The following is a 13040-nucleotide window of genomic DNA, read 5'->3' on the forward strand; positions in this document are numbered from 1 at the left end:
TGCAACAACATGGGTAGAAATGTTTCTCGCTTTACACCAGCTTATTGGCGCTGGTGGAACCCAAGAATACTCTACGCAACGCCACTGACCAAGAAGCGTCTTTGTCATGGTTGGATTCCAAGAATAAGGGCGGACCTTTTCTTTCGGTCTCTCCTTTGCAAAACTTGATGAAGCTGCGGGGACAATGCCGATATTGCAATCTCCAGGAATGCATCATCAAGCTTTGCGATCCCCGCTGCGACGATATTTAAATGCGGCTCCTACGGTGAATAAGAGCACTGCATAGGCATTTGATTTCGGCTCGTGACAATGAATGCCTTGACATGCATGCAGGTAGTGGTTCATGCCCAACCGCTGGGATGATGGGAATAGCCCCACCCCAACAATACGCCCTAACAATGCCCGGAACTCTGTGCACGCCCTGTGCTCTGCCAACCCCAGCATGTGGCTATGTTAAAAACATTGGCGGCATATGAATGGCTCCAGACCACATAGCTGCTTTTTCTGACTGCAAGTTTAGGAAGTAAGAGGTGTAATTTTTCTGATTTTTTCTGCGACTGCTATTTGCCTGGAGAAACGAAATGAAGTGTGTTTCATACGTTGTAAATGTCAAAGAATGATTTGTTTTATCGCCCCTTTGTTTCGCATGTTCCAATCTGGCTTCCTTATCTAGATCAGCTATGGTAAATATAGTGTAGACCGCACATAACTTATGTCGCGGGAGTCGCGAAAATCCGCACTATAAGCGGTACCGCGCTATAACCAAAACATCAATTTTTCAGGCCAAAATAGATGCCATGAGACAACTTACCTTTGTAAAATATTTTTTTTATGTTAGATGAAAAATAAAGCTTAGTTTGAGGAAAGTCTTTATTTCACCTCTCAAGTGTGTCACACATTTTAGAAGAAATGAGCGACTTTTGCCTGGCGCAGCCTTTCAACGGTGTCGCGGGTTGCGAGCATTTAGGATTGCTAATGCTAATCACTTTTCTCCAAGTATGAAAACACGTGAAAATTCGCATCCTCTATACGGTACGCGCCAGTAAAACCTTCAACTTGAGCACAGGCATGAAATGCTCCAAATAAGAAATACGGGCAATGTTCGAAAACACAAATGCTTAGAAAGCAGCACTGTAGTCGAAGTAAACAAACACGACAACACAGGCATTTCTGCAGTCTTGAGAGTGCTGTCAAGACATTGCCGCACGAGTAGGTGGATCTTCCCTTATAGTACGTGCTGGGTTATCATAGCGACACACAACGAAAATTCACAGCCAAGGATAGCGCTTTTACGCGGAACGATGAGTTTCCACCACGCCGGCTATGTCGACGATCACAACCGACGCCATGTTTGCCGATAGAAGAAGCTGGCCTGCAACCGGCATGCAACGCGCGCGAACACTTCTCTTCAACCTGCGATTGGTCTGTCGCTGCGGTTGTTGCCAACGCAGCGGAGGGACGCACGCACGTGAACGACACGTGCGTGCATCCCTCCGTCCCTATGGCAACTGAAGCCTCTCTCTTCACTTCTCCCTGCTTCTTCGAGCAACCTCCTTGTCCCGCGAGTGCCGCTTGCGGCTAGCGCCGTTATCTAGTGTCGCACAGAGAAGCGTGCTCGCTGCGCAGGTCAGTCGGCGCGGTCGGCGGGCTGTTCCAGAAACCGCACTAAAACCGGTCTTTCCCTTCGCGCGCCTGCATTTTAAGCGGTATGTAATTACATGGAGTGCTACGGGAGGCGAACCGGTGGTTTAAAAAAGCCGTGTTATACCCGGTCCTGCACTATAAGCGGTTACATTGTAAGTGATCAATCTGTACCTTGGAATCGGGAGAGAATTTGGGTTCACTAGGAGACCTGAAGAGGCAACACTTGCTCCTTAGCAAATGTTGCCTCTTCAGGTCTCCTGGTGAAAAAAGCCTATATAACCTCCATGGCGAAAATTCCAAGGGTAGCAACATTTTCGAAACAAATTCTTGTGTAATGTCAGAACCAAAATATTTTGCAGCAACACAGTGTCAGTTGCCATTAGTAGTGTAGAAGCAATGTCAATGGTGTTTTCAGGTACTTGCACTGTTGCAGGTATTCGGAAGTTGGCTATTCCTTATTGTGCGCCACTTTGCAAGCAGGAGTGTGAAGTTCAATAATGCAGACCAGATTAGATCCCTGGTTTTTCTTAATAGTCCAAAGAGCACAGGCTTACCACATAGGAGAGAAGGGGCAAACTGCACCACAGTAGAGGTGTTTATGTATATCACTAAGAACAAGCTGTGAAGAATGCAGCTGATACATGGAATGCCGTCTCCACAGAACCCTTCACCACTGAGCACCGAGAGGAAACGTCGCTGACATCGCCTGTTATGCTTGCCTGGGAAAGTAAAAACAAACGAAAATGGGCAATGGTGATGACATTTAGTTCAATGTTGGCTACGACAATGCCTTGAGTGCCTCAGTTTGCCCGCTAGGGTTGGCCGATTTTGGCAACTTGACCGGACTTTAAGAAACATTAAGACAGAACTAGGTCATAATATTTGACAGGTGGTCTTTCTAGATGATACTGAAGAGGACTGCATTGTTGCTTCAAAGACAAAAAAGGAAGCGGAGTTGCCCTTTAGGAGCCAAACCAACGAAGGGCATCGGCATGCCCCAGCAGAAAGAGGATCAATTTCGACCACCTGGGCCTTCTTTTGAGGTGTAATCGAAGCCTCAATTGCCATGGTGCCTTCTCTGCACTAAGCCTCAGCCAGATTGTGGGCACCTCAGGCACGATTTGAACCCACCACCTAAGGATCCGTAAACTGCAGCACTTTGCCTTGGAGCCACCAAGGCGGCCGACCGATTGTACTCTCCGATGTCATCATCATACATGGCATCCTACGGTCGCCAGAAACAATTTCTAAAAGGGTCCATTTCCTGTCAATTCAATGTAGCATTGCGAGAACAGCAAAGCAAACTGTTTCGAATGTCTGTCAGAAACAGATTTCTGAATCTAGATGAACAATGTGAAGCTGGAATGATTGACATGCCTAGCTAGAAAGCATGTAGCTGTCTCATTATAACTGTAGTAGTATGAATTGTTTTGATGGACCTGTTGTTTCATAAACAAGGACAATATCAGGTTGGATGAAAGACTGCCAACTAGAAAAAGATTAGGGTGCAAAGGTGGAGGTCTCCCTTCTGGTTTCACCAGCAAATTTACCATGTAGTGGCATGTTAAACAGAGTTCACAAGAAGGGGAGGGGTGCCTCATGCTTTGCATTACTTTCATGCCACCAAGCTTTTAACCCAAGCAAATGCAAGGACTGGCAGCCTAAATTTTGGATAAGTGGCTGATGCAAGTTCAGAATGAAATCTTCCCATATGAAAAAAATATATTACCTATATCTTTTTGCAAAATATATTGAGGTGTTAGCGAAAAAACACTTTATTGCCCGAGAAAACGAAAAAAGATATGAAAAAGTTTTCACGACTGCACTTTATTGTTCAGTCGAGTATTTATTACGTTTGTGAACAAGACATACAGAACATTTTTATCAAACAGGTTCACTATGGAGATGTTTCGTTTTTAAATAGGCTTAAAAGTGAGTCCCATGATTTCAGCCCCCGTTTCTAGCAATCATGTACAGAGATGAATCTTCCACACTTTTTCCTTGGTTGCGTAACTCTTAGGAAATAAGGATTCGACTACAGACAAACCATGACCAAAAACCATGAACCATAATCTCGCAACAATCCTTCGGGAACCACGAGCTATGCTAGTATTGAGCTAGTAACCAGCAAACTCCTCGCTACAAAACACTCCAGATTACGATGCAATCTGTTGTGGCAAACCTTCTAAAGAATAGTTCATTCATAAGGCCACAAAAGCGGTTAGAGCTGAATTAAAACAGGAACACTCCCTCTCCTCCCAAAACAAAAAAAGCTAGACACAGCAATTCCAACGCTCCTTGACTTAAGATACAAGTCCTTTCATTTGACATATCCTATTATTGCAGCATGGTATGCACAAAAATCGGCAGCATCACATCGGGGTGTTATTGTCAGTGCTCAACTGCGTCGCAATTACATTTATTGAAGTTTCTATGGCTCCAACATTTTTCACTAGACGTTACTCAATTAAAACCGAGAAAAAGAAAACAATCAAAAATGCACGTCGAGGTAGCTCGCTATTTCGCACACCGAAGGTCGTCGCGAAAGAGATCTTGCCTGATTAACGAAATAATCCGCATCGGTTGTTGTAACCATGTGTAACTTCGGGCACGCTCCAAACAATTCCATCATAGTTTAACACTGTTCAGACTCTCTTGCCCTCCGAGCGCGCTTTGTCTCGAGGGCCGATCGACAGCGACGGCTTCTCTGGGCCTTTTGTCTTGCATCGTCGGAGAGCTGCATAAGGCACCTGGACGAAGGAGGAGAGCGTCAGTCTTCTTTTTTGGCCATCGGGTTCTTGGGCAAGGGAGACACCACTGCATGCTTGGGCTGCCGTACGACATCCTGGGGGCTCAGAATGTCTCCCGAGGCGTCCACTGGCAGCACCCTCTCAGTCGGCGGCCCCTCGTCCTTGCCCAGCTTGGTCTCGTAGCCTTCGTCGCACGACACCATCTCGGTTTCGTCTGCATCTGGATTCGAGAAAGAAAACGAAGAGAGTCGTTACCTCACCTTCTTATTTGTTTGAAATACTATCGGTTTTATACAGGACCAAGATAGGAGTGGTATTAAACTATCACATGGAATCATGTGCACAAAATTGACATATTAATACAAAAGTACAACACAGCAGTGGATTGATCAAGGTACTGCTGGCAAAAATGTCCGAGATAAGGGAACTAAATTCATCCCGACCTCTGGCAGTCGCAACATGTTCTGGGAGCTTGTTCCATTCTTGCATTGTTTGCAAGAAAAATGAATACTTAAAACAATCCTTAGAAAACTCTCACTCGTCCACATATCTAGTATGCTTATTGCGGGCGATATGCAATTACATTCGTTCATATACTGTTGTTTATTTACAAGAAATAGGTTCTTTACTATGTTCTAGGAAAGATTAAACTGTTTATTCTTCCTTCTTATGCTAAGGAGAGGCAGATTCGCTCTACTACAAAGAGGTGACACAGAGTCTAGCCTTCTGTAACAATAGTAGATAAAACCCAACACACGTCGTTGGAGCTGTTCCACATCTGAAATTGGATATTTAGTATACGGGTCCCAGACTTCGCACGCATATGCCAGCAAAGGCCGTATTGACATCTGGTATGCCATGATCTTTAAGTTTAAGAGAATGCCTAACGTAACCGAGTCTTTTATTAACTTTCATGACTATTAGCCCTTCCCCTTGCAAATAGCAAGCGCTTGGTGTGCGCTCGCCGAGCAGATTCTTGTTCCCTTTGCAAGAGGCGAGGAATCGCTCCGTGTGCCGCTCGTTGATCTGGAGCCAGTGGGGCACTCGCCAAGTGGCTCCAACAGATCCGCGGAAAAGTGATTGATTGATTGAGTTTTATTGGTGCAAAAGCATCTAAGGCTATAGAGCGCCAAAGTCTGACTATTTCATAAATGCTTTCTAGAGAGGAAAGAGGGCTCTAGTGGCCAGTGATAGAATAAAAGGATGTGCATGAATCTGTATATAAATAATGTGAATGAAAAATTTAAAAAATTGCAAAGCAAGTTTAAAGTTGACGTAAAAGTCCAGTGCTTTCTAGGAATTTAAAAACATTTGTATGATTTATAAAAGGTTCATCTCCAAGCAAAAGGGCAAGGTGTAAAGGCATCAGTGCTGAATAAAACTGGGCAAAGTAGAATTGGCGGTATCTGTGATATGCGGGGCACTCAAGAAGGATATGCACTACAGTTAATGGTTCTGAACAGTGTTCGCATGCAGGTGGATCCTCTCGGCGAAGCAGATACCGATGTGTTAGATGTGATTCTTAACTGACAAAGGATTACCTAAAAAAAAACGGTCCCTATGACGGGCACTCGCCCGCTCCTGTAGTATCGGCTTCACAACATGGAGTTTGTTGTTGGTTTCGCGGGACCATTCCTCTTGCCATTTAACCTTGATACTTTTCTTTACGGTCGCTTTGTAGTCTTGGTAGGGTATGTCGTGAATATCAACCTTCCTTGTAGCACATGTGGAAGCGGCCCGATCAGCAGCTTCATTGCCGGGAATACCCACGTGACTAGGCACCCAGCAAAAGACTATCTGCAATTTGTTCTCCCTAGCCGTAGCAACCACTTTATGGTGTAGCTGAGTTATTAGAGCGTTTTTTGCTATCTCAAGGGATCCGAGTGCTCTCAGAGCACTTAGTGAATCAGTGTAAACTATAGAGTATGGAAGCCTATTTTTGATAATATAATCTGTGGCCAATAGTAACCCGTAAAACTCGGCAGTCAAGATAGTTGCACTGGAATTAATCCTCCGCACACATTTAAGTGATGGTCCAATCACGGAACAGCCGACACAGGAATCGGTTTTTGTGCCGTCAGTATAAAAGGTGGTGTAGTCTTTATATGTATTTTGTAGCTCAAAGAATTCCTGTTTTAAGACTTCTGGTGGGGTAGTTTTCTTAGTGAACTCAGTGAGTGACAAGTCTGTGATGAGCAGACCATGTTCCCATGGTGCCACTGTTCCCAAAAGCTGAACAACAGGTGGGTTTGTCTGAATGCTAGCAGATACGGCCGCAGTCTTGTTCCGCAATGAAAAGGGAGGCTTAACAGCGGGCTTGCTTTGGAAGGTTCGTTCAAAACGTGTTCCCTCGACTAGTTCCCGACACGGATGTTGTACTACAGACCGTATCCTAAGGGAATACATTACACCTAGGAAATCTCGCCTTTTCTCTAGAGACATTTCATTAGCTTCAGCATAGAGGCTCAGCACAGGAGATGTACGAAACGCACCGGTGGCAAGTCGGATCCCTGCATGATGGATTGGATCCAACATTTTCAGTGTTGATGCACTCGCTGATCCATACACCAAACATCCATAATCTAGACGTGACCGCACAATCGACCTATAGATTCTTAGAAGGCACAGTCGATCAGAGCCCCAAATCATGTGGGAGAGAACTTGCAGAATATTAAGGGATTTACGGCACTTTTGTTTTAGTGTTTTGATATGCTGGGCTGAAAGAGAGCTTGGAGTCGAATATAAGCCCTAGAAACTTATACTTTGTTTTTATCGGAACGGGTGCACTGTATATGGTCAACGAAGGTGTTAGCATCACACCACGTTTTCGTGAAAAACAAACACAAGCAGTCTTCTTCGTGGAGAACTTAAATCCGTTATTGTCAGCCCACCTTGTCACATTATTAATAGTTAGTTGAACACTCCGTTCGCAGATTGCAAGGTTACATGAGGAAACAGCAATCTGGAGGTCATCTACATATAGCGAATAGTGGACCGATGGTGGTATGACGCACGATAGAATTGATTTTTATAGCAAACAGAGTAACACTTAGGACACCGCCCTGTGGAACACCGTTTTCCAGTACAAACCATCGTGAGTGTACAAACCCCAGCCTTACTCAGAAGGTGCATCTACCTAAATAGCTCTCAATGGCATGGAACATGCTGTCCTGGATACCAATGTCAATCAGGTCCCTCAAAATTCCATGCCGCCAGGCAGTATCGTATGCTTTCTCGAGATAGAAAAATACAGACAGGCAATACTGTCTATTGACAAAGGCCTCTCAAACAGTTGTCTCCAATCGAACCAATTGATCCTCCGTCAAGCGGGACGAGCGGAAACCACCACTGGTATTTATCCAGAACGCAATGTTTTTCCAGGTGCTGCATCAGTCGTCTATTAATCATTTTTTCAAGGGTTTTACACAAGCAGCTTGTCAATGCTATTGGCCTGTAACTAGCAGCAGCATCCAAGTTCTTTCCAGGTTTAAGCAGAGGGATAATTGTAGCCGTTCTCCAAGCTGATGGAAAACGTCCCTCCTCCCATATTCTGTTGAAAAGGTATAAAACCAGATCAAGTGTAGACGGGTGGAGGTGATTCAACATGAAGTAGTGGATACCGTCAGGACCAGTTGCCGAGGGTTTGACGCTATGAAGGACCATCTTTAGTTCAATAAGGGTGAAGGATCTATGGTCCTGGCTTCTTTCTGCTGTTTTAGCCGAAGAAATGATGGTGAATAGTGCCTGGAATTTGAAACAAATTCGAAATGTTCTCCAAGAATATTGGCTTGTTCCTCTAGACTTTCTGGACGGGTTCCATGGCAGGATAGCAGGGGGATGGTGAAAGCACTATAAGATCCATTGATTTTGTTAATTCGGTCCCAGACCTCTTTCGGGGATGTGTGGCTATTTATTGATGTCGCATACCCTTGGAAACTTGTTCTTTTCGATTGCCGGCGAATGTAGCGTGCACGGGCCTTCATTTGCTTAAAGTGAAGATGATTGCTTGATGTCGGAGACCGTCGAAATATGCTCCATGCTTTGTTTTGTTTTTTTCGTGATTCTGAGCATTCTTCATTCCACCAAGGCTTGGGACGGCGTGGGAGGCGTCCCGAGGTCATGGGGATTGCCATTATGGCTGCCTGAAGGATACAATTAGTTAAGTATTCGTTCACTTCATCACTTGAAAGCTTGTCAAGAGATGTGCATGCGAGCAGGGAGAATTCGCTGAATTCTGACCAGTTTGCCTTCTCAAATTTCCAGCGGGGAGTTAGGCTGGGGAGGGTCACGACCTGGGTTATTTCGTCTTAAAACAAACGGCATGTGGTCACTACCTAAAGGATTATCTGTAACCTGCCATGAAAAGAGTGAAAATAAAATAGGTTCACTTATAGAGAGGTCAATTGATGTAAATGAGTTTGTGGGTGCACTAAAATATGTAGGTTTCTTTTCGTTAAACAGACACAAATTTGTAGATAAAATAAACCGTTCGACAATTGCTCTACGAGTATCGCGTCTAGTACTGCCCCATAAAGGATTGTGTGCATGAAAATTGCCAAGAATAATGAAGGGATGAGGGAGCTGAGCGATGAGTGACTCAAGATCTTCACACCTTAAATGAGAGTTTGGAGGAATGTAAAGTGAACAAAGGAACAAACGGAGAATGATGAGCTTCTAAAGGCCCGTTCACAGTCTCGCGACCGAGTGCGACCGAGTACGACTGAGAGAGACGAGTTCTCTTAAAACTTGTTAAATGTTTTTAAAATGAGGGAACAAACTGGCATTGTGGCGCCATCTATGCGGTGACCCTGGAACTGCATTTCACGAGAGCGAAGGTTTTGCGGGATTTCCGAGGTCAAATGTGCGTAATACCCATAGAAAGGCTCGTTTATAACATTTACAAAAGTTTTTCGAGCCAAGAAAGAAAGGATAATGCGCGAGAAATAAAAAAAAAATATGCCGGACCGCCAAGTTTACACTGCTTCTTAATAGATGGCGCCAGTGTGTTTTCTGGTTTAAGAAGTTGTAAGGAACCTAGGTTTAAGAGGTCGCAAGAGTGTGAACGGGCCTTAAGCCTGTACCTCTTCAACATGAAAATAAACGGAAAGGTGTGCTGCGTATTGCGCGACAGTGGAGACACCATTGACCTTGTTCACCCTACTTGTGTCACTGAAGCCAACTACAATGGAAAGTGTAGTTGGATCAAGTCGGTGATAGACAAGGGGAGTGGAGTCTGCCTGTGGCGGATGTCCTTGTTTCTGGCCCGTTCGAGGAGGTTCGCAACGGGGCGGCGCTTTCAGACAAACTGCCGCTGCAGTACGCTACCTGCTTTCTAACTGAACGGAGAAGATTCTAAAAGAGCAGGGCAAAAACCTCTGGGAAGGTCTCGTTCAAACACTCACAAGAGCTAAGGCTCACGAGCTGTCTACGCAGCTTGCTTATGACGATGCTAGCCTGGGGGATCCAAAGGACTCTCCAAGAAAGGGTTTCAGAGCAGATTAGTCCTAAAGAGACAGGAAAAGGGGTAGAGAGCGAGAAAAACCCCTCATTAGAGAGGGTAACCCTGGGCAAGCAACTGACTGAGACAGATGGGCTGCTATTAGCACCTACCTAAAAAACTTCGAACAGCTCGTCTCCGCAACAAAGGAAGCGCTCAGAAGAGCAGTGGGCCGATCCCAGTCTGACCAAACTTTGGGAAACTTGCAAGGAGGGCGTGGCACGAAAAAACGTCATCTTTCCTGACCGTGGGGGCGTGCTGTACCGGCACTACAAGGTCAGGTCCGGTCGAACATTTGACCAGCTCGTGGTTCCAGAGAGTTATTGACTAGACATGCTACGTCTGTGTCATGGAGCAAGCTAGTTTGGCCACTTGGGAAACAAAAAAAAACAAGATATTCTCCTTTCTGAGTTTTATTGGCAAGGACGTTTTCGAGAGGCAGAGGCTCAGGTTCGGGCATGTGACGTGTGCCAGAGGGTGGAAAAGCCCAATGAAAAAGGTAAAGCACCCTTGAGACCAGTGCCTTTGATATCTGAACCATTCGAACGGATAGTCATAGACGTAGTGGGTCCTCTTCCAGTGACCAAATCCGGTTACCGTTACACATTAACAGCCATGTGCGTGGCTACCGAGTTCTTGGAGGCAGTTCCGATGAAGGAACAGAGTTTGGTGGAGGTAGTGAAAGCGCTTCTGTAAATGTTTGCCCACTCTAGGATTTTCCCAAGAAATTCAGTGTGACCAACAGAGCATTGTTACTAGCACCTTATCTACTGGTTTCTTGGAAAAGTGTGGGATCAAGCTGATACACAGTTCTAGTCTATCACCCCCAGTCCAACAGCATCGAAAGGTGTCACTCAGTCATGAAGTGGCTCTTGAGAGCGTTGACTTTTGAGAGTAAAAGCGTGACGTGGGAAACTCAAGACTCAGATCCGGGAGTGGTGGGGTACGTCCTTAATCTGCTGGAGAGATTCCGGAGCTCAAGAGAAATCGCAGAGCTTAACATGCGTAAGGCCCAGATCAGATCCAAGCGTTATTACAATAGAAATGCTTGTCTCCGAGAGTACAACGAGGGCGACCAAGTTTTGGTGCTTTGCCCCTTGCGCCAAAAAAAGGCTGCAGGTACAGTGGGAAGGACCTTACAGGGTCGCTCAGAAACTCTCAGAAACAAACTATGCAATCAAAAAAAGAAACAACAGGAAGGATATTCAGAACTACCACTGCGATTCGATGAACTGCTACGTGAGCCACACCGAGGTGGTGAACCTCACTTTAAATGTACCGGAGGAAAGGCAGACCGATATTCCGCTCCTATGGGAAACCGGAACGCCGGTCGGGGTGGAGGAAGTAATGGCGCAGGCAGTTCATTCTAAGGACCTCTCTGTATCATAGCTTGCCGATTTAAGAGAGCTTCTTCAAAAATAAGAGACTTTGTTCTCTGTGTCCTCAGGCCGAACTTCCTTGGACACGCATGATATCAAACTCGCAACTAACGTTGTGGTGCAATCTCGTCCTTATCGCATGTTGCACAGGCAGCGGGCTATCATGAAAGGGGAGGTTGAGCGTCTGCTGAGCTTGAAAGTAATCGTTCCCTGTGAAAGTGATTACTTCCCTCCAATGATTATCGTTGAGGCTGCTGGGAAGGACCCCCCGACTGTATATGAACTATCGAAAACTTAATGCAATCACCTGGGATCAAGCTTATGCTATCCCAAACATCGAGGAAAGGATCAAAACCGTTAGTGGGGCGAGATTTGTTTCTTTGATAGATCTGGTCCGGGGCAACTGGCAGGTGCCAATGACGGCGAAAGTCAGCCATTACGCGGCATTCGTAACCTCCGCGGGTATGTTCCGCCCTTAAGTTTCGGCCTCAAAATCGCTTCATTTTGTTCTTCAAGAATGATGGACAGTATTTTGAAAGGCGCTGAGAACTACACTTCACCTTATCTGGATGAAATTGACATTTTTTCAACGTCCTGGACGGATCACAAGTCACCTTAGTGACGTCTTCGATAGGTAGAGGAGAACGGGGCTGACAGTGAAGCCCAGTAAGTGTCAATTGGCCAGAGGAGAGGTCAGGTACCTCGGCCATATCGCAGAGCAGGGGTTGCAACGGCCCAACGAACTAAAAGTCGAGGCCGTTAAGGAGTTACCCTGATTTGAGCGAAAAACCAAGTAGGGCCTTAAAAGTCAAATTTAAGGGTTTTATGTGCCAAACCAACGACGGGCATCTGGCACGCCCCAGCGGAGGACTGAGGATTAACCGAGTAGGGCCTTCTTGGGACTTGCAGGGCTGTATTGGGACTTACAGGGCTACCAGCGCTGTATCCCACAGTACTCTAAAAAAGGGCCAGTCCCCTTACGGATGCGCTCCGAAAGACAGAACCCGACAGGAGTCTTTCGAATGAAACGAAAGAGCAGGCATTTCGGGAGTTCAAAGATGCCCTGTGTAGCTCCCCCATACTCTGGGCTCGTGATTATAGTTGTTCTTTTATTGCGCAGTGCGACGCTAGTAATGTTTAGGAGTTATTTTGTGTCAGGAGGATGATCAGGGACAGGAACGTGCTGTACGCAAGCAGGAAGCACAGCACCCTAGGGGAGGCCTACAGTGCATCTGAAAAGGAGTGTGTGTGCCTAATTTGGGCCACCCAAAAACTCTCCTGCTACCTTAGGGAGTCCATTTGTCTTTCTTTGACACCGACCATTGTTCCCCGACATGGTTGACCCAGATGTCGGCAAAGAATGCTCGACTTTTGCGGTGGAGCTTGGCTCTGCAACAGCTAACCTTCACTGTGAAATACAAGAAGGGAGCGGAAAACTCTAATGTAGATGGACTTAGCAGGTCGTTTTGAGATTCTTTTGCTGGATTCTGCCTTAAGAGTTAGGCAAATTTTATGAAAGCTTCGAGTTATTTTGTTTAGTTATTATAATGTTCACACATGACGACAGTTTTGTTTGCGGTAACGATTGCACCATGTCTGGTATTTCTGGACTATGACGGACTGTACTTTGACAAGTGAATTTCTGTGACTGCGGGTCTGGTGACTGGAAAGGGGGTGGCGTCGCTTGCTGGATTTGTGTGTTGCGGTCTCTGTTTCTTTGGGGTGTTGGCCACTCTTGACGACCTCAAAGCTGATCTCTTCAGGAGAGCG

At 45.8% G+C, this 13040-nt stretch overlaps 1 protein-coding gene across 1 annotated transcript in view; it reads right to left on the reverse strand.

The window, feature by feature from the left end:
- Nucleotides 1-3451: 3451 nt before the first annotated feature.
- The window catches only part of LOC8052983 (endoplasmic reticulum junction formation protein lunapark-A), a 36032-nt gene continuing 26443 nt past the window's right edge, over nucleotides 3452-13040 (reverse strand). Inside the window, exon 9 of the mRNA XM_040206741.3 lies at nucleotides 3452-4614. Within this exon, the coding sequence (XP_040062675.2) occupies nucleotides 4415-4614 (200 nt within the window). The 3' untranslated portion in view covers nucleotides 3452-4414. The remainder of the gene's footprint in view (nucleotides 4615-13040) is intronic.

Source organism: Ixodes scapularis, unplaced genomic scaffold (genome assembly GCF_016920785.2).
Source record: "Ixodes scapularis isolate PalLabHiFi unplaced genomic scaffold, ASM1692078v2 PGA_scaffold0__279_contigs__length_252992795, whole genome shotgun sequence".
NCBI classification, from domain to species: Eukaryota; Metazoa; Arthropoda; class Arachnida; order Ixodida; family Ixodidae; genus Ixodes; species Ixodes scapularis.